At 39.9% G+C, this 18,232-nt stretch overlaps 1 protein-coding gene and 1 pseudogene across 2 annotated transcripts in view; one reads left to right on the top strand and one right to left on the bottom strand.

Moving 5' to 3' along the window:
* Nucleotides 1–1,970: 1,970 nt before the first annotated feature.
* LOC123856529 (cofilin-2-like) lies at nucleotides 1,971–3,015 on the bottom strand (annotated as a pseudogene).
* Nucleotides 3,016–3,497: 482 nt separating this feature from the next.
* TMEM135 (transmembrane protein 135) overlaps nucleotides 3,498–18,232 on the top strand; it is a 271,644-nt gene continuing 256,909 nt past the window's right edge. Inside the window, exon 1 of one of the 2 annotated variants that reach the window (XM_064576804.1) lies at nucleotides 3,498–4,253. In XM_064576804.1, the coding sequence (XP_064432874.1) occupies nucleotides 4,113–4,253 (141 nt within the window). In that variant the 5' untranslated portion in view covers nucleotides 3,498–4,112. The remainder of the gene's footprint in view (nucleotides 4,254–18,232) is intronic. The other variant, XM_064576803.1, reaches the window with a different exon arrangement.

Genomic DNA, 18,232 nt, shown 5'->3' with positions numbered 1-18,232 from the left:
CCTGTGACCATAACTGTGTTCTTTCCTTCTTAAGTATCTTCAAGCTTCATCTCCTTTTAACAGTTAATTAAAAGAAATTGCCTGTTTTTAGTTGTAATTTAAAAACTTCCTTAGCTATTGGTATGTATTTGTTGTGCTACATGGTAAACATAATGCTTATCATTATGCAGGCAAACTACATGTGCTATTGTATTCGGAAGCAACTGAGAGTTAGCAACTGTATGAACTGGTGATTAGGATGCCATTTTTTAAGGATTGTACATACCAACACAAGAGTTTATTACTTATATTTGGCATTTTACTTTATTTTAAATACATTTTAGGAATTCTGCGATTGATGTATAATACATTTTATTTTTATCCCTGTTAAAAATAGGCCCCCATTTAGCATTTTCCTGCTCACCATCAGATTTTCAGGGATGGATTATTAAAATTCCTATAATTTAAAATTCCTATTCCTGTAATTTTTGTGGATAAGTTTTATGCTGTATTTCTGATCCTGTCATATTTTGAATTGGAAATTTAAAAAAAATTGTGATTATCTTTTTCCTGTGCCACCATTGTAGATGGGGTATGTGAAACCGGGAGATACCTGATTAGGAGAGCTGTACTTGTTCCTGGGAAAGATCCTGGACTTTGAATAGGATGGGTAACTGCACAGGACTTTAGGTTGGCCCCCTTGGGAAGGGGGGGTATGTTTATCTGTGGGAAGAACAATGTGCCCAGAAATTTGAGTAGCTAGAGGCACAGAACAATGGCAGACACTGCTTGTTGTCCCCCACCCCGTATCTGTTCTTTCCATTTTGCTCAGTCATAAACCCTACGTGTTAGCTGGGCATTATCCAACCAATAGAAAAAGCCTCATTTCCCAGCTTCTTTTGCCACTTAGTGTGGCCATGTGACTAAGCTCTGGCGAATGGAATGTAAGAAGTAATTTGCATAGGTCTTCTGGGAAGTTTTTTTTAAAAGAGAGGAAGTGTGTCCTCTCTTCCTCTTTTGCCGGCCTTCCTCGCTGTCATGTGGATGTCATGGCTCAAGATGGAGCAGCTATTTTGTAAGTCAGGCTGGAAAGCACAGGTAAATTTGGCAGAACATGTCAGGAGTCTGAGCTCCCTGATGGTTATGGAGCCACTGTCTTAGTCTAGGACTGCTAATGTTTACCTGAGAGAGAGAGAGAGAGAGGGAAAAGTTTTATCTTTTTACCACTGTTATTTTAGGCTTTTCACCAATGAGCATTCCTCTTTGATTTTCCTTTAACTATCTTATATTATCTTATTTATACTGTCTTATAATTATTATTACACCAGTTACACCCATTATCTTGTTTAGTCTCCTTGCCTATTTTCATCTTCACCCCTAGAGTGCTAGCTTTATGAAAATAGAAAATTTGCCCCCCCTTTTTGTGATATGCTATAATTTTTATTGCAGTGTGGCCATTTTTGTGACAATGGGGAGTTTGGTGTTAAAAATAATGTTCCATTTGAGGTTCTTTTATACAGAAATTGCCATCATGACTGATATTCAAAATATCTTTAGTGTTGTAAGACTCACATGATAAATAAAACTGTTACCCTTATTCAGTACTGTACACTTAATGGAAAACAAAAAGGCAGCAATAACAGCTGTTCCTTTTAAGAAGAATGAACACTGGGTACCAGGATAAGTTGATGACCCAGTTAACACAACTTAATTGGCAATCCTCCTTGGAGTGGGGTGTTGAATTCATCAAAAAAAAGTGCTTTCGATGCATGGTGTTATATCCCTCCTGCCATGTCATAAATTAGACTTGCCAAGGAAGGTGAGGTGTAAGAATGCTGGAGCTTCACAGAACTGCAATCAAGTGCAACTATAAATAATACTGAATAAAGTTTACCCTCTGACAAGTGGATAATACTTTCAGTACATTGAATTAGCTTACCCTTTGCAGTATTCTAAGTTATTCACATTGACAATCCCATTCATTGTAGTCCTTGCTGCAAGGGAGGCATATAGCTAGTTGTTTTGGCTAAAATATGATGGGAAGGCAGTCCTTGGGTTCTGTGTAAAAGTAACAATTTGAAACAGCCTAATAGCAATCACTGATAGGCTGCTTAAACGAATGATATTTCTGTCATTCATTGGTTTAGAAGGGTCCATGGAGAAGGGGACGAAACAGAACAAAACCTAACACTATTCTTAGTGACTGAAATGAAGAAGTGGAAGTTCCCTGACATCCAGATGGCATTTGACTGTCATTTTATAAGGGTTTTCTTTCAAGTGAGACTACTCTGTTGCTTCTCAGTTTCTTTTCAAGTGAGGAATAGTCCTTAATATCGTCCATACCATTTATTTCCCACTTATGTTTAATACCTGTAAATTTCTTTTCAATGGCATCTTTAGAGATTTTTTTTTTTTATTTATTTGACAGAGAGAGAGAGAGAGAGAGAGAGAGAGCGCATGCACAAGCAGGGAGAGCGGCAGGCAGAGGGAGAGTGAGAAGCAGCCTTCCCACAGAGCAGGGAACCCGATGCGGGGCTAGATCCCAGGAATGACCTGAGCCAAAGGCAGACACTTAACCGACTGAGCCACCCAGGCGCCCTTTAATGGCATCTTTAGAGCAAGCATAAATCATCCCCCTTTGTAAAGGTGCACTTTCAGGACCCCATAATTTCAATACCAGGTCTTCTTTCTTAGACTCTTGTTGTGAATGTGGTATCATACAAAGCAAAGTGGCAATCATTCAGAGATAGCAACTTCACAAAAGATGTGTAGGGGTCCTCTACAGTATCATTAGTGTCACCCACCAAGATCTGCTTTGCTTTCTCTACAATTATTTCTTTTGCCCTTGCTTAAACAGAAGAGAACTGCTTTCTTTTTTTGGATCTCCTCCTGTGTAGAAGATTTCCTTACTTTCATATCATTAACAACTTCGCTGACATCATCATTTATTAGCAATGCCAGAAACCACAATGCCAGGGATTGCAGCAGCAGCTCAGGCTTGGTGGGAGTGGGAGGAGAAGGAGGAGCGGGCCAAAACTTTGACTCTCCTGCTCACATCTGAATCTACAGAGTTTAGAACAGGGCTTGGAAAAATAGTATGTGCTCAGTTAAAACCTTGTGGAATGAATGAAGGCTAGATTAGAACGGGATTCCTCTAAAGGTAGTAAGCTCCTGCTTTAAGAAACTATAGAATTTAGAATTCCAAAGACACTGGGTTATTATAGGTGAGGAAACTGACATTTAGGGAGGTTAAATGATGCATAGGTCACACAGGTCTGTTGTTATGCCAACTGATGGCCACGCTATCAGGTGTGAGACCACTGCCCCCTCTAGTGTGTGCACCATTTGGCTGATAAGCACTTGTCCTGGATACCGTAGAAAGAACCACTCAGGGGCCCAGGATTTGGACAGGATGATCTACTGCCCTTTCACCACACCGGAAGTGTATAAACTTGGCTAATAGATTTTTGAAGCTTCTCAGACACCACAGAACTTCGAAAGCGCAGCAGTCGGGAGCAGTGCGGTCGCTAACAGCAGGAAGCCTTAGCCATTTATTACCGGGCACTCTAGGGAAGGGGAGCTGGCAGTTCTGAGGAGGACAGTTGTCCAGGCTCTCTTCTGGCCACCATCTTCCTCCACCAGCTCCCAACAAAGACATCTCATCTCCTTCTTCCACAGCCCTCGGTTCTACTTGGCAGGGCTTTGAGATGACAGAGACTGGAGTACAATGAGACCCAAGTCACCTACCATTGCGTACCCGCTGCAGGGCTCGCGCTCCAGCTAGGGGCTGACGTGGGCTGTGGAGAGACGGGCGCGTCCCCGAGCCGCGCTCTTAGCTCTTGCGCTCCACGCGCCGCGCCGGGCTCCGGGCGGCGGGCGCGCGCACGCTCCGCCTCTCCCCGCCTCCTCGGTGCGCGCTCCGCCCCCTCGAGCTGCGATACGCCGAGGGCTCAACATCCGAGGACTTTGGCCCAGAGTAACCCTGCTCGCGTGACCTTTCCCCTCCATTCTGCACCTGGAGCGGCGGGCCTGGCGCGCTTGCTGCGGTTGGGCGCTTGTTCTGCACCCTCCCGCCCCGCTCCCTTCGGCACTTCGGCGCACCCCCTCGCTGCCCCTCCGTGCGACTCCCCGTCATGGCGGCTCTCAGCAAGTCCATCCCTCATAACTGCTACGAGATCGGCCACACTTGGCACCCTTCCTGCGGGGTCTCCTTCGTGCAGATCACCAGGGGCGCCCTGGAGGAGTCCCTGAAGATCTACGCTCCCCTGTACTTGGTGAGATCCATCAACTCCTCCCTCGGCGAGTTTAGTGTGGAGGATGGGCCAGGGAGTGTAGTCGTGCTTCCGAGCGGCCTGGGCAACTCGTTCTGTGTCGGGGTCTCATTTGGAGGGACCAGACGGTTTTTTGGGCGGGGGGGCATGGTGGAGGTCGAAAGGGGCGGAAATCTCACATGCTACATTGGGCGGGAGAAGGGGGAGGGGAACTTGAGGTTGAGCTGTCACCTGAATGCCTGTGGATGAGAAGGGGGTGGGCTCCCAACTTCAAGATTAAGTTAGGACACTTAAAATTGTGAATTAAGGGAACTGCGGTACTTTTCCTCTCTCTTGCATTATGATGGAGAGGAGTTTGTAGGTCAGCGAGGCGAGGAGAAATGCCCTGCAGTCTTTCCTCATCTAAGTCCCTCTATAACCCCCCTCCATTTTTTTGTTTTTTGTTTTTTGTTTAAGGGCATATTTGACAGCAAATCCCTGTGGGCTCAGATCTTGTCTTAGTTTGGGATGATAGTATTGTGGCTTGAGGGTTTTGCAAGTGTTCTTGCAGGTTCAAAGAGTAGACTTCTGGTTGAGATTTTGGGTGCTGATTTAAAGGATGATTCCAGACTGAGTCAGTGAAGGTGATTAAAAGACCTGACTTTAGGTCACCTAAGCAATTTAAGTTTGGAGTTTTGAGTAGAGAATATTTGTAAATACGTGTATGTATCACTGAGAGCTGTTAAAAGAAATGTGTTCTTTTTTTCTTTTTTTTTTTAAGTAGGCTCCATGCTCAAGGTGGGGCTTAAACTCACGACCCTGAGCTGGAGAGTCCCATGCTCTAAGCCAGCCAGGTGCCCCAAAAGAAGTTTATTCTTAAATAAAACATTCTTAAATGTTCTCACCAGCATCTTTTTTTTTTATAACCTTGTCCTTGATACTTGACCGTCGAAGTTCATCCTCTCATTTTCTTGCCCAGTAGAGTGTGTGCCCTAAGAAGGGAGAGATCATACATTTTGTATGTTTCCTAAGGGTTTCATTGAATTTTCAATGGATGGTCAGTTCTTACTTCTCACTGAGTAGTAATTTGGATTTGTAGCCTAATATGCCAGAAAGTGTGTCATGGCCATATTTGTGGTGCTTCTTGAAAAGTCTGATTGTTTATTACAGAGATAAGAAAGAAGAACTTGGTAACTTTCTCTGAGCTTGCAGAAATCAGTTTCATTTTTACCTTATAGACCCATGCTTTTCAAACTTAAGACCTCCACCCCCTCAAACCCTGGGATCATGTGAAAATGAGAGTTTCTGATTCAGTAGGTCTGGGTGGGGCCTGAGATTCTGCATTTCTAACAAACTGTCAGGCAATATTGATGCTGTTGGATCAAGAGTCACACTTTGAATAGGAAGGATCTAAAATAGAAGCTAATAATAAAATTATTACTGGAGCTGGACATTTCTCTCTTGATTTTCTTTGGCAAAGATCCATGTTCATCTGATTTTCCACATGAATTGTGGCTAGTTTGTAGCTCAGTATTTTTTAAACAGAACATACAAACAATATTGAGCTCTTGATGTAGTCAAAAAAATACATAAAGATTGTTCCTGCTCTTAGGGGATTATGATGTAGGTGGGGAGAGAATTTATGCTGTCTAATTTCTCCCTCTGAAAATCCACTGTACTTTTAATGTGTCTCATTTATTCATTTAACAACTATTTGTTGAGTGCCCGATTTTTGTCATATCTACAGCCTAGACAATTTATTGGTTATGTTCCATGATAGAGAAGTTCAAGGGAGCAATAGGAACAGGGGTTCTTTTACAACAGGTAGGGTGGGGCCAGGGGTCAGGAAAAGTTTGCGATTCACTGTTGTATCTCCAACTAAATACTTCTTGAGGATAAATTCTTCATCTTATTTGGCCCTGTGCCCCTTATAGCTGTGTATTTTAGACTTTGGGTTGCTGCTCAAGAGTGGTTGTGAAATAAAACTGGGGGGAGGGGCGCCTGGGTGGCGCAGTTGGTTAAGCGTCGGAGTCTTGGTTTTAACTCAGGTGGTGATTTCAAGGTTGTGAGATCGAGCCCCATGTTTGGCTCTGCACTCAGCACAGAGCTTGAGTTTCTCTCTCCCTCTGCCCTCCGCACCATGCTCTCTTTCTCTAAAATAAATAAATCTTAAAAAAAAAATAAAATTAATGGGAACTGACCAAGGTTTGTTTTATTTATTTATTTATTTATTTATTTATTTATTTATTTATTTTCTTTTAAGAGAGAGAGTCCTTGAGAGAGCACGGAGGGCAGAGGGAGAGAGAGAATCTTAAGCAGGCTCTGTGCGTGGGCTGATCGCACAACCCTGAGATCAAGACCTGAGCCAAGATCAAAAGTCAGTCGCTTAAATGACTGAGCCATCCAGGTGCCCCCCCCAATGTTTTATTTTGAGTGAAATAGAAGAGAATAGAAAAAATGAGAGTCCGTTGCAGGCACTAAGGATAAGCATTATTTCATGACAGTTTTATTTCAGTTATGTTTGTATGTGTGGCTGGGGCTACTTAGAGCAAATAGGAACACTGTACTCTTTGTCAGTGTTGGATAGTTGTTGATTAAATATGTAACCTCCAGTGCCAAGATAAAAGGTGGAATGGGAAGAAGTGGGCTTTAAAAGGGATCAAGGACATGTGAATTTGAATCTCAGCTCCATTAGTTACTAGCTGTTTGTCCATGTTACTTTGTCTGTCTCTGAGAATTAAGTGAAAGAATGCATTGAAGATGTATCACATATTTTCCTGGCTCAAAGTAGGTCTTGAAGAATTAGGCATTTTTTCTTCCCTCTTACCCCAGTGACATTTAAGTTAGATATAAAGTTCACTGAAGATGGTTACGGCAAGGCTTTTTGGCAGATGTAGCATTTGAGTTGGGCTATGAAGATAAGGAGGGACAGACATTGATCCTTGTAGGAGACTTTTGTAGAATACTTATTTTTTTTTTTTTTTAAGATTTTATTTATCTATTTGACAGAGAGAGAGACAGTGAGAGAGGAAATAACAAGCAGGGGGAGTGGGAGAGGGAGAAGCAGGCTTCCCGCTGAGCAGGGAGCCAGACACGGGGCTCAATCCCAAGACCCCGGGATCATGACCTGAGCTGAAGGCAGATGCCCAACGACTGAGCCACCCAGGCACCTCTAGAATACTTATTTTTAATGGAGAGGAGGGAGAATAATGTGAATTGAGAAGAAATCTAAGTGGTTTTGTAAGTGAAGCAATATGTATATTGGTTGGCTAAAATAGAAGTTTTGTGTACAGGAGTTATGAACTATAACAACTCCTATTTATTGAATATTTAGTAACTTAGACCTTTACGTATTTTATCTTGTTTAATCCTTATACAACTCCGTTTTATTATCCACATTTCATAGGTATTTCATAGGTAAGAAAGCTGAAGGCTAGAGAGATTAAGTGACTTCCCAGATTAAGAGCTAGTAAGGGAGAGACAGGATTCAGTTCTAGGGTTTTGTTTTTTGTTTTTTGTTTTTTTTTTACTCAAAGTCATACTGGAGGTCAGGCTAAAGGAGCCATAGAGATTTTTTTGAGCAAAGGGGTTACAAGTACAAAATGGTGGCTTTTGAGATGATGAATCTGATAGCACTGGGTGGACGGGATTGGAAAGACTATTTAGGGAGTTGATGCAGGAGATTCACTAAGGGGTAGAAAGAGCCAGTTCCCATGGAATCCCTCTCTGCAACTTACTTGCAATGTGATTTCAGGAAAATTACCTCACCTCTTTGAGCCTTAGTCTCCTTGCTTTGCAGAAAATAATTATACTCATCTCTTGGGGCTGTTTTGAGGACTTAGGTGGGATAGTAGTGTGTAGGAATAGCAGCTATCACATAGCAGGGCCCCAGTAAAGTGCTGCTGTTATTAAAACAGTGCATATGTTCTGTGTCCTGTTAGGGTGGTGGTTTGGATTCAGAATTAGCACAGTACTTCAATAAGTGCTTAGTTAAGTGTCTGAATGAGCGCAAATGTGAATGAATGAACTCATGAATAGTTCAGGAGTAAGGAGATACTTGGCAGCACGAGAGAATGGAAGGGCAGCTTTAGAGGCATCTTACGAGAGAGGCATTTCATAAGATAAGTATTTCATAGGAAGAATGAATAGGACTTAGAGACTGAGTATTGGGGTAGTGCGAGGACTTGTTTCTGCTTTGAGGACTTTAAATCTGATTGATGCTGTTGCCATCATTGATAGAAAAGGAGAAATGTTGAAGGGAAGCTGATTTGGGGGAAATTTTAATCAAGAGTATTTTTTGGAGCCTATAAACTGGGTTTTATCTCTCTACTTTTCATTTTAATATTACCGTGTGTGTTGTACTAAACTGATTCCTTTTATTCCTTTCATATCTACTGCTCTCTTGCATCTTTTCCCTCTTCGTATCTACAGTTCTTAGTATTCACCTTCTAATGCTTAAACTATATTGAAATATATGTGGACTGTTCCTTTTAATAGTGAATCTTTGTGTTTTTATAGTTTTTAAAAAACATCAGTCCTCATCATCCACTTCATGTATTTTTTTTAAAGAATCCTGTGTGTACTGTAATATATGTTAAGAATTTATGCATGTACCAGAAATGTATTTCAGGAAGTTATATTTCATTTCTTGAATGTTAGTTATTACCACACATCTCAAAACAAGTGGTACCCCTTTCCACATACACACACATACACATACACACACACATACACACACATATACACACATACACACACAGGAAATAGTTGTTAAACTGTTTAAACCCTAGGCTGTCACTAAAATTAATGAAAGCTAGTGCCCTCCGTAATTTAGAATACAAATTTAGAATACACATTTGCCCATTTAGGGGGATGGATTCTATGCTGTTCAAGTTCTTAGGTCTCTTCTTTAAGAAGGAAGACTTGCTCACTTAACTCACTCAGGTGGTTCTAAGACCTTTCTTAATTATGCTTTTCCTCGGTGCCTTTCTTGAGGACCTCCAGGTTAGGGTACTGGCATTTACAGGTAGCTGACTGCAAAGTAGAACCTTTTGCACTTTTGGGAAGGAATGATTTAAAAACCTGCCTTTTCATTGACCTTCAGATGTTTATACCCGTCTTCAGCGTACAAAAATATTTATAGAATATTGATTCCCTTTGAGCCATATTAATTGATTCTCAGTTCATCACCTCTAAACGGAATAAACATTTAAGCAAGAGTTGGAATTCTTAGAAATAAAAAAAACAATTTATGGACAGTCTCTAGTTAGTTGCAAAAGGCTTGGAAACCACTGACGGAAGAAATCTGTTCATTAAGGTGGACTTTTTAAAAATGTTCTCACACAGTTTTATAGAAAAAAATGGTAATTCTAGAAAACTTCCAAAGCTTGACTCTACTTGTAGGAGGTTGTTCAGATTTTTGTATTTAGTGTGGCTTACAGGCAGGATCCTGGACTCTGGGATCAAATTGCCCATGTTAGAATTGCAGCTCATTCCTTATTAGCTGGGTAACCTCAGACAAATTACCCAACCACTCTAAGCCTCTATTTCTGTGTCTGCAGTATTGGAGAAATGGTAAATTTTTCCTTGGGAGATCTTTGTGAAGATTAAATGAGGCATAGTATGTAAAGTGCTGCTGGCACACAGTGTAGAAGGAGTTTGTAAGGGCGGTGGTTGAGCAGGTTTTCTAGAGCAAAGGAGACCAGCAATGAGACTTTTCAAAGTTCTTTTTTTTTTTTTTTTTTTTAAGATTTTTGTCAGTGAGAGAGAGAGAGGGAGCGCACAAACAGGGGGAGCGACAGGCAAAGGGAGAAGTAGACTCCCCACTAAGCAGGGAGCCCGATGCAGGGGCTCAATCCCAGGACCCTGGGATCATGACCTGAGCCTAAGGTAGACACTTAACCGACTGAGCCACCCAGGTGTCCCATGAGATTTTGAAGTTCTTGATAATAGGCCATTCGTTTTTGTTTTTAACTTAAAAAAAGAGAAAAAGTCATGGCAGAATACAGACTGCTGAGAGTAGCTGTTTGGATTATTTGACCATTGGAGATCATGGAATTTGTAAACGTATTAACTAATCCCTCTTTAAATTTTGTCTGAAGCCTAGTTTAGGGGGCGGAGGTAAGGGATTCCCTTTATCTGTCTATTCAATAAATAAATGATGATTTTTACATAACTTGTTGTTAAACCAACAGTAACAGTCATTTGGTCTTTTTTAAAAATAAGCACTTAGAGGGGCACCTGGGTGGCTCAGTCATTAAGCATCTGCCTTCGTCTCAGGTCATGATCCCAAGGTCCTGGAATCGAGCCGATATCGGGCTCCCTGCTCGGCAGGAAGCCTGCTTCTCTCTCTACCACTCCCCCTGCTTGTGTTCCCTCTCTCGCTTGTGTGTGTCTCTCTCTCTGTCAAATAATAAAATAAAATCTTTTAAAAAAATAAGCACTTACGTTAAGAATTCTCCTATTTTTCTTTTTTTTAAAGATTTTATTTATTTATTTGAGACAGAGAGAATGAGACACAGAGAGCATGAGAGAAGAATTCTCTTATTTTTCAACATGACATTTTGAGTTCGTTGAATTTGTTTCTAATATGTGACTTCTTGTTGACTGATCTCTGTGGAGTGCAAAGTGCACTTCCAGCACATCATTTTCAGTTGAAAGTTGAAGACTTACTAAACACTCCTCATCTCACCCTTTCCTGTAGCAATTGTCTCAGTGTACCTGGCCATATCTGCTTTACTGTTGTTTGCCTCTTCAGTTATCATAGATCAGGGATAAAAATTAATAAATATTGGAATATAGGACCTAAGTATTATGATCCATTACTGTTCATGGTTCTGAGTCAGTAGATTCTTATTAAAACAGATACTTGGTTGATTTAAAAAAACTTAAACAGCCTTCAAACCCTTAATGTGCGTATTTCAACGTCAGCATTACTTACTTTTGCATCTTCGTTAGAAAATTCTCTTTACATAAGAAGGAGTGGTCCTCTCTCTAGGAAAGTTTCTCCTCTTCAATAAAATAATATATTTTGGTAGAGAGAGAAACCCACCTGGAGAAAGGAGGGAGCCACTGTAAAGTAGGGGAAAGAATCAAATGACACTATACACTTTTAAGCCTTGTTTATTGGGATGTGTAGGAGGTAGTGCTTTGGAGAAAGTATTTTCATTGAGTTATGTTGGATTGCTTTGGGGCTATATTGGGTTTTAGCTACTAGTGCAATATATGACTGGAGAATGACCAGGAAGCATTGAGAAATGTTGAGTTGCAAATCTAGAGAGAAGATGGGGCTAGAGATTTAGATTAAGATGTCATAAGAATAGAGATGAGAGTTGAATTATGGTAGGTCAACAAAGGAGAGAGTTTAGAAAGAGAAGACAGTCTGAGGAATGCTTGTTTTTGGAGTAGAGGGAAAAAAATGAAAGAAGCAGTCAGAGGTATGAAGAGGTTGAAAAGAGAATGTTGCAGAGAAATCTTGAGCAGGGAGTTTTGGGAAGTATTGAGAGGTGCGAAGAGCATGGGATTGAATCTCAGTGCTGCCACTTATTAGCTTTGTGATGTTGACAAGGTTCTTAACATATTTGAACCCCAGTATTCTCATCAAAAAATGGGGGTAAAATATCTACCTCCTATTTTTTTTTAAAAGATTTTATTTATTTGAGAGAGAGAGAGAGAGAGCATGAGCTGGGGGGAGGGGCAGAGGGAGAGGGGGAAGCAGGCTCCCCTCTGAGCAGGGAGCCCGATGCGGGACTTGATCCCATGACCCCGGGATCATGACCTGAGCCAAAGGCAGATGCTTAGCCAACTGAGCCACCCAGGCGCCCCCTTATGTCATATTTAAAAAAAATATAAATCCTTACTTGTCATTCTTCTGCACAGAACTCTCCAGTGGTTTTCCATCTCAATTAATGTGCAAGTTTTACCATGGCCTACAGAATCTTATGTGATCTGGCTATTGCTTGTTTGATTACATATCATACCATTTTCCTTTTTTGTTTATTCATCTCCACCCAGATACAATTACATGATTTATATTTTTGAATCTAAGTTTTTCTATTTAGAATAGAGAGCTCTTGATTTCTGAGGAATATCTTAAAATTTAACAACAGATTGTCAAAAAATGAACATTTCTAAGGAGTGAACTAATACAGGAGATTTCCTCTTTTTATGAGTTTTGACTTTGAGAGAAAAATATCTTGCTGTTTGTGTATAAACAATATACATATAAGTAATTACTTTTATTGATTATGACGAGACAACCTGAATTGAAAGGCTGAAGCACAAACATATCCCTAAAAAAGGGATTAAAAAATGTGGTAGAACTTTGATAACACATTTATAATATGCTCATCAAATATTAATTGACTAACAGGTACTGTGCTAGGTGATAATTAGGGAAGGGGAATTAACTGAAGTGACTGCTTAACAAAGAGCTAAATAAAAAGTTTTTGGAGAGTCTTTTCAGAACAGGTTGGTACAATTTCTTGCATTACTTGCATGGTATGGTGATGGGAAATATGTTTATATCCCTGAGGACTGCACTAGCCACATAGTAATGTATAATGTTAGTTGATGCTTTGATGATTAGGGATCTTAAGATATTTTATCATAGCAGAGTATCATATTAAAGATTTGTTTGAATCTTGACATGAGATCAAACTTTAAAATTGTCTCTTGGTTTATCACTCATTTTAGCTTTTCTACTAATTCATCTCCTCTCAGAGTGTTGTCATTTGAGATTTTTTGTGTGTATTTTTTCCTTCGTGTTTAATACAAGTCTGTTTCATTTTGGGAAACAAGGAGTGTAGTTAAAAAGTATTCATTTAATGAGCCTGATTTATTGGTGAATCAAATTAGTATTGTCCATTGATATTGCAGACTGTATATGATGGTCTCTTTCCTCATAATTATACCTGAGGAGAATTAATAATTGAAGTGAATGAAAGCAGATTTTAAGTAATTCTGCTTTTAGCTGCACTGGAAAATATTCAGTAAAATGAATTTATGTGTGGAAGAAAAGTGTGAAAAGAAGGAATAATGCTAGATCAAATATCATTAGATTTGAGCAGGTTTCTTTTATAAGATGCTGAATTTACAGTGTTTTCAACTTATTACCATTTATATTTTGTATAGTCTTTTGACTTACTACATGTGTCAGGTTGCATTGGTTTCTTGATTCTAACTAGATCTTGGCAGTTTGGATTGTGATTTGTCCAGTTTGGGAGTTGCCCTAAAGAATACCTTTGTATCAATTGGCAGTAAGAAGTGGGTTTGTTCCTGTCGCGATTTCTCAACCTTGCAGAAAGTAGAGGTGGGACCTTTTTTTTCAGACCTGTGTCTCAGAAACTCTCAAGCACGGGGCACGCTGAGTTGTAATCAGGATCAGACTGAATTTCAGAGTGTGCTCATAGTTCCATTTGGAGCCCATCCAGTGTTAGTGTAACTGTATTTACTGAGTCTTCATTTTCTCCCACTCTTGCTTTCCTACTTTCATTTCAAATATTACAGATTCCCTACAATGTGTCAGAAATACAGTGGTGGGGGAACAAGATGTACTTGGACATTACAGTTAACGGGGAAGATAAATGTAAAAGAAATATACAAAAAATTCTTTCAACTGTGATAAGTTGCTAACTGCTATTAAGAAGTACAGTGTGTTTATAGAGAGTGTTACAAGAGGACGACCCCTTCTAATATGGTGGGTTTGGAAAGCTTTCCTGAATATATGAATATATATTAAGTATGTATGTATTAGGGTTAACATTTATGACACAAAACCCAAATTTTACCATGAAACTGAGAGAAATAAGAAGCAATTACTTTACAGAGAGTATTTAATGATTTTCTTAAATCCAGTATTCTGGCCAAGAATTTGATTTTTTTCCTTTTGACTATGGCTCTTATTTAAACTGAAAGCCAAAGGCAATTATAAGGTATCTCAGACCATACAAATACTTTGATTACTAGATTTACTGAGATTGAACCTCTTTTATAATAAAATCTGTATTTTATAAATAAGGTAGTCAGAAGTTTTCAGTTACAAAAGATTACAAATGTCATTGTAAATGTTAGAAAAGCTATTTGTCCTCACTCATCTAAAGGTAAATCAAGGATGTTTAAGACAAAATTGTGAGATCTGGGAAGTTAAGCATCTTTTTAAAGCTTTCTTTTTCTGTGCTCTTCTTTTTTTCTCATGGTTAAATTTGTGGTTAAGTTTTTTTTTCTGGTTCGGGTAGATGATCAGGATTATCCCATCAAAAAAAAAAAAAAAAAAGTAAGGGATGTTATATCCAGCAAGTAGTTGCAGGGCTAATTATTAAGGCTTCAGCATGAGTGAGTTTTAGCAAATATGTGAGTACAAGTGCAGTTTAAACTTTTGGAGAATTGGGGCGCCTGGGTGGCTCAGTCGGTTAAGCGCCTGCCTTCGGCTCAGGTCATGATCCCAGGGTCCTGGGATCGAGCCCCTCATCGGGCTCCCTGCTCCGCGTGAAGCCTGCTTCTCCCTCTCCCACTCCCCCTACTTGTGTTCCCTCTCTCGCTGTGTCTCTCTCTGTCAAATAAATAAATAAAATCTTTAAAAAAAAAACAAAAACTTTTGGAGGATGGCTTTGTCTTCTGTGACTGGGATTTAATATATGAACAAATGGTAAGGCACTTGGGTATTTAACCTGCATAATCCCCATATCTGTGATTCCTCTCTGGCTCAAATTGTCCCTATTTCTCCGGCTTGAGATTTTTAATTCTGTTTTAAGGATTCAATTCAGTATACTCAATATTCTTATTGGAGAGACTGGAATATATGTACATTCTTTCTATTTTTCATCTGAATAAAGTTCTTCAATGAGAAGTGTACTGTTAGAAGTTTTCTGCATTAACTAAGGTATTTCCTATTAGAGTCCATGATATTTGTAGTTCAATATGCAGGAGATGACAGGGTATGAAAAATGTTTTGGTTTAAGATTATAGTATTACATGGTAAGTTGTATCAGTAAGTGGAAGTAACAGGTGTGTGTTCTCAATACTCTGTACATTATCAAAAATATTAATATTACTTGGTTCGGAACATGGGTATAATGTATGTAGGGCTTAATCTGAGTCTTGTTTGTGATCATATTTTTCTCAATATCACATCTAAAGTATATATTCAGGTTTATCTTTAAAGCCAATGTCAACTTCCATATATATTTGATTGTAGCCCTTTTATTGAGAGTAAAGATATATTATAAGGCTTAATGGTCATCACTAAAGCTTCATGATAATTATAGGGAGGCTTTATAATAAGTAGCTAAGGAAAACTTTTGAAGATTTGCTTGTATTCTCCAGCATATGTTGTTAACAAAGTTGTCCTAGTTTTTTTTTTTTTTTTAAATAAGCTGGCTATCTGTACCTGATGAGGCAACATGTGTATGCATTGGGTGTAAAGTACAAGATATGACTTTTTGTTTTGTTTGCTGATTTATAGTGTGACCCTCAGTTTCCTCATCTATAAAGAGATGATAATCCTGCCTTAATTACTTTGTGACTTGCAGTGGGAATCCTATGAGATAGCTCATATGTAAAAACTTTGAAAACTATAAAAAGATAATGTAAATGTCAGTCTATGATACTTGGTTTCTTGTCTTTTTGTTTTTGATATTTAGATTCGGTTTTTGTAGCTTATAGTTTTAACCTAGAAAGTAAAGATTTTGGAAGTGATTTAAATGTAATGTATTTGTCAGGGTTTTCCAGAAACACATAACCAAAAGGGAATGTTATGTGTATATGTACACACACACACACACACACACAGACTTATTAAAAGGAATTGGCTCACACAATTACAGAGGCTGAGAAGTCCCCGGATCTACAGTTGGTAAGCTGGAGACACAGGAGAGCCTATGGTGTAAGTTCCAGTTTGAAAGCCCTCATCAGGCTTGAGACCCAAGAGGAGGGGATGTTTCCTCCTGAGTCCAAAAGTGGAAAAAGCCTAATGTCCCTGTTTGAAGGCAGGCAGGCAGGAGTTCCCTGTACTGAACTGTTTGGTTCTATTCAGGTCTTCAATTCATTGGATGAGGCCCACCCACCTTAGGAATCTGCTTTACTCAGTCTACTGAAAATGTTCATCTTATCTAGAAACACCCTCACAGCCACACCCAGAATGATGTTTGGCCAAATAACTGGGCAGTCTGTGGTCCACTCAAGTTGACACATAATTAACCAGTACATGCAGTATAAATTTGTGACAATAAAGTAATTCTACCTCCTTTATTCTAAATATTTTTAAAAGTGAGGTCTTATTTTTTATATTTATCTATTTGTTAAGATATTTTATTTATTTGTCAGAGAGAGAGCGAGTGAGCGAGCAAGAGAGAGCATGCGAGAGCAAAAGCAGGGAGAGAGGCAGAGGGAGAGAGAAAGGGAGAAGCAGGCTCCCCACTGAGCAGGGATCCTGATGCGGGACTTGATCCCAGGACCCTGGGATCTTGACCTGAGCCGAAGGCAGATGCTTAACCAACTGAGCCACCCAGGTGTCCCTATTTATTTATTGTAAACATTTATTTATCTTGGAGAGAGAGAGAGAGCTCTTGTGTGCATGAGCGGGGGGTGGAGGGGACAAACTCCCCGCTGAGCACAGAGCTCATCTCTTGACTGTGAGATCATGACCTGAGCTGAAACTGAGTCAGCCGTTCAATGGACTGAGCCACCCAGGCACCCCGAGGTCTTATTTTTACAAAAGGTTTTGAAATTTGTTAGAGATAAAATATAGGAAGTCTTCTGACTGTAGATGAATATCCCAGTCTAGTTCTGTTCATTGAAGTTCTGTATTTTATTTTCAGTCTGTTGGTGCTATGAAAATGCGGTTTAGTTTTGATTCTCATGAGGACCACGTAACTTCTCTGAATAGTGACACAGTACGGCTCTTTCCTGACTATGTAACAGTTAGGTTATAGTGAACACTCCTCTAACATCTACTGATCCTGTTACCAATGGCTCTGTTACATTCGCTAAGTCAGGAAATGAATGGGGAAGCCCTGGTGCACTGCCCAGCCAACTCTTCCATCCTGGGGAATCTTGAGAGGTCTGGACAAATCGAGAGCACAGCTCCAGGTTGAGCCAAGAACTCAAGAGATGAGGGTTTGGAAAAGAGAAAGGGAGAAATTATTTTGGGTGCTGGCACTGGGAGGGAGGTGTCAGGCTCAAGCCTAAACAACCAACCTCTCTGGCCCCACCTAGAGATTTGTGGAGAGGGGTTGGGGGGGTGGGTATGTGCAGGAGAGCGGACGGAGAGCATGTGATCATGGGTTGGGGTCAGCCTGTATTCAGTAGTGACCCTGGGCAGGGAAGGGGATGGGTGGGGTGTGGTGTCCTAGGCATTCTGTTGCTATCAGGGTTTTTCTGGTCTGGTGGTTGGAATGTTCCAGTCATTACAAAATGTCTTACTTGGTGGCTCAAGAAAGTGTGATAAGAAATAACACAATGGGTTTTAGTTAGAGCATGAATTAATCAGTCTTGTTTATTTCTGATTTTAACTGTTGGGATCTGTAGTTGAGCAACAGGGCTTACTGAGAGTCCTGTTATAAGAGAAGGCAAGATGAGGACATGAGGTGTAACTGAGTTCTTAATTGCCATTTATTTTTTTCAAACATCTTAATTACTAGAGACAGAAATCTCTGCAAAATACTTAAACCTGCACAACACAAAAAGGAACTGGGGTTGGGGCAGGAAGTGTGCAGAGTGAAGGAAACTAACATTTTAAGATGCCTACTATGTGCTAGTTAGTTACTCTGCTGGGTACTTTATATTTGTCATCTTATTTAAAAAGTACTGACATATTGGAAGAAAGAAAAGAGAGTAACGTTAATTGACAAGTGGCCGGTGCTATTTTCCTCTGTTGGGATTAGTTCTTTTTACTTACTGATTTAGTGGTATTAATATTGTGTTTCCATTGTCTTTCATCTTATGCTCTTATAGACTGGGAATGTAGTTTCTACCTCTGGAGCCATCATCGTGCCTAATTTAGTCTT

This window comes from Mirounga angustirostris, unplaced genomic scaffold, assembly GCF_029215605.1.
Source record: "Mirounga angustirostris isolate CCGP_5_RB_7025 unplaced genomic scaffold, mMirAng1.0.hap1 SCAF_13, whole genome shotgun sequence".
Classification (NCBI taxonomy): Eukaryota; Metazoa; Chordata; class Mammalia; order Carnivora; family Phocidae; genus Mirounga; species Mirounga angustirostris.
Note: the sequence above shows the minus strand (reverse complement) of the source record. Positions and strands in the feature narration are given on the sequence as shown.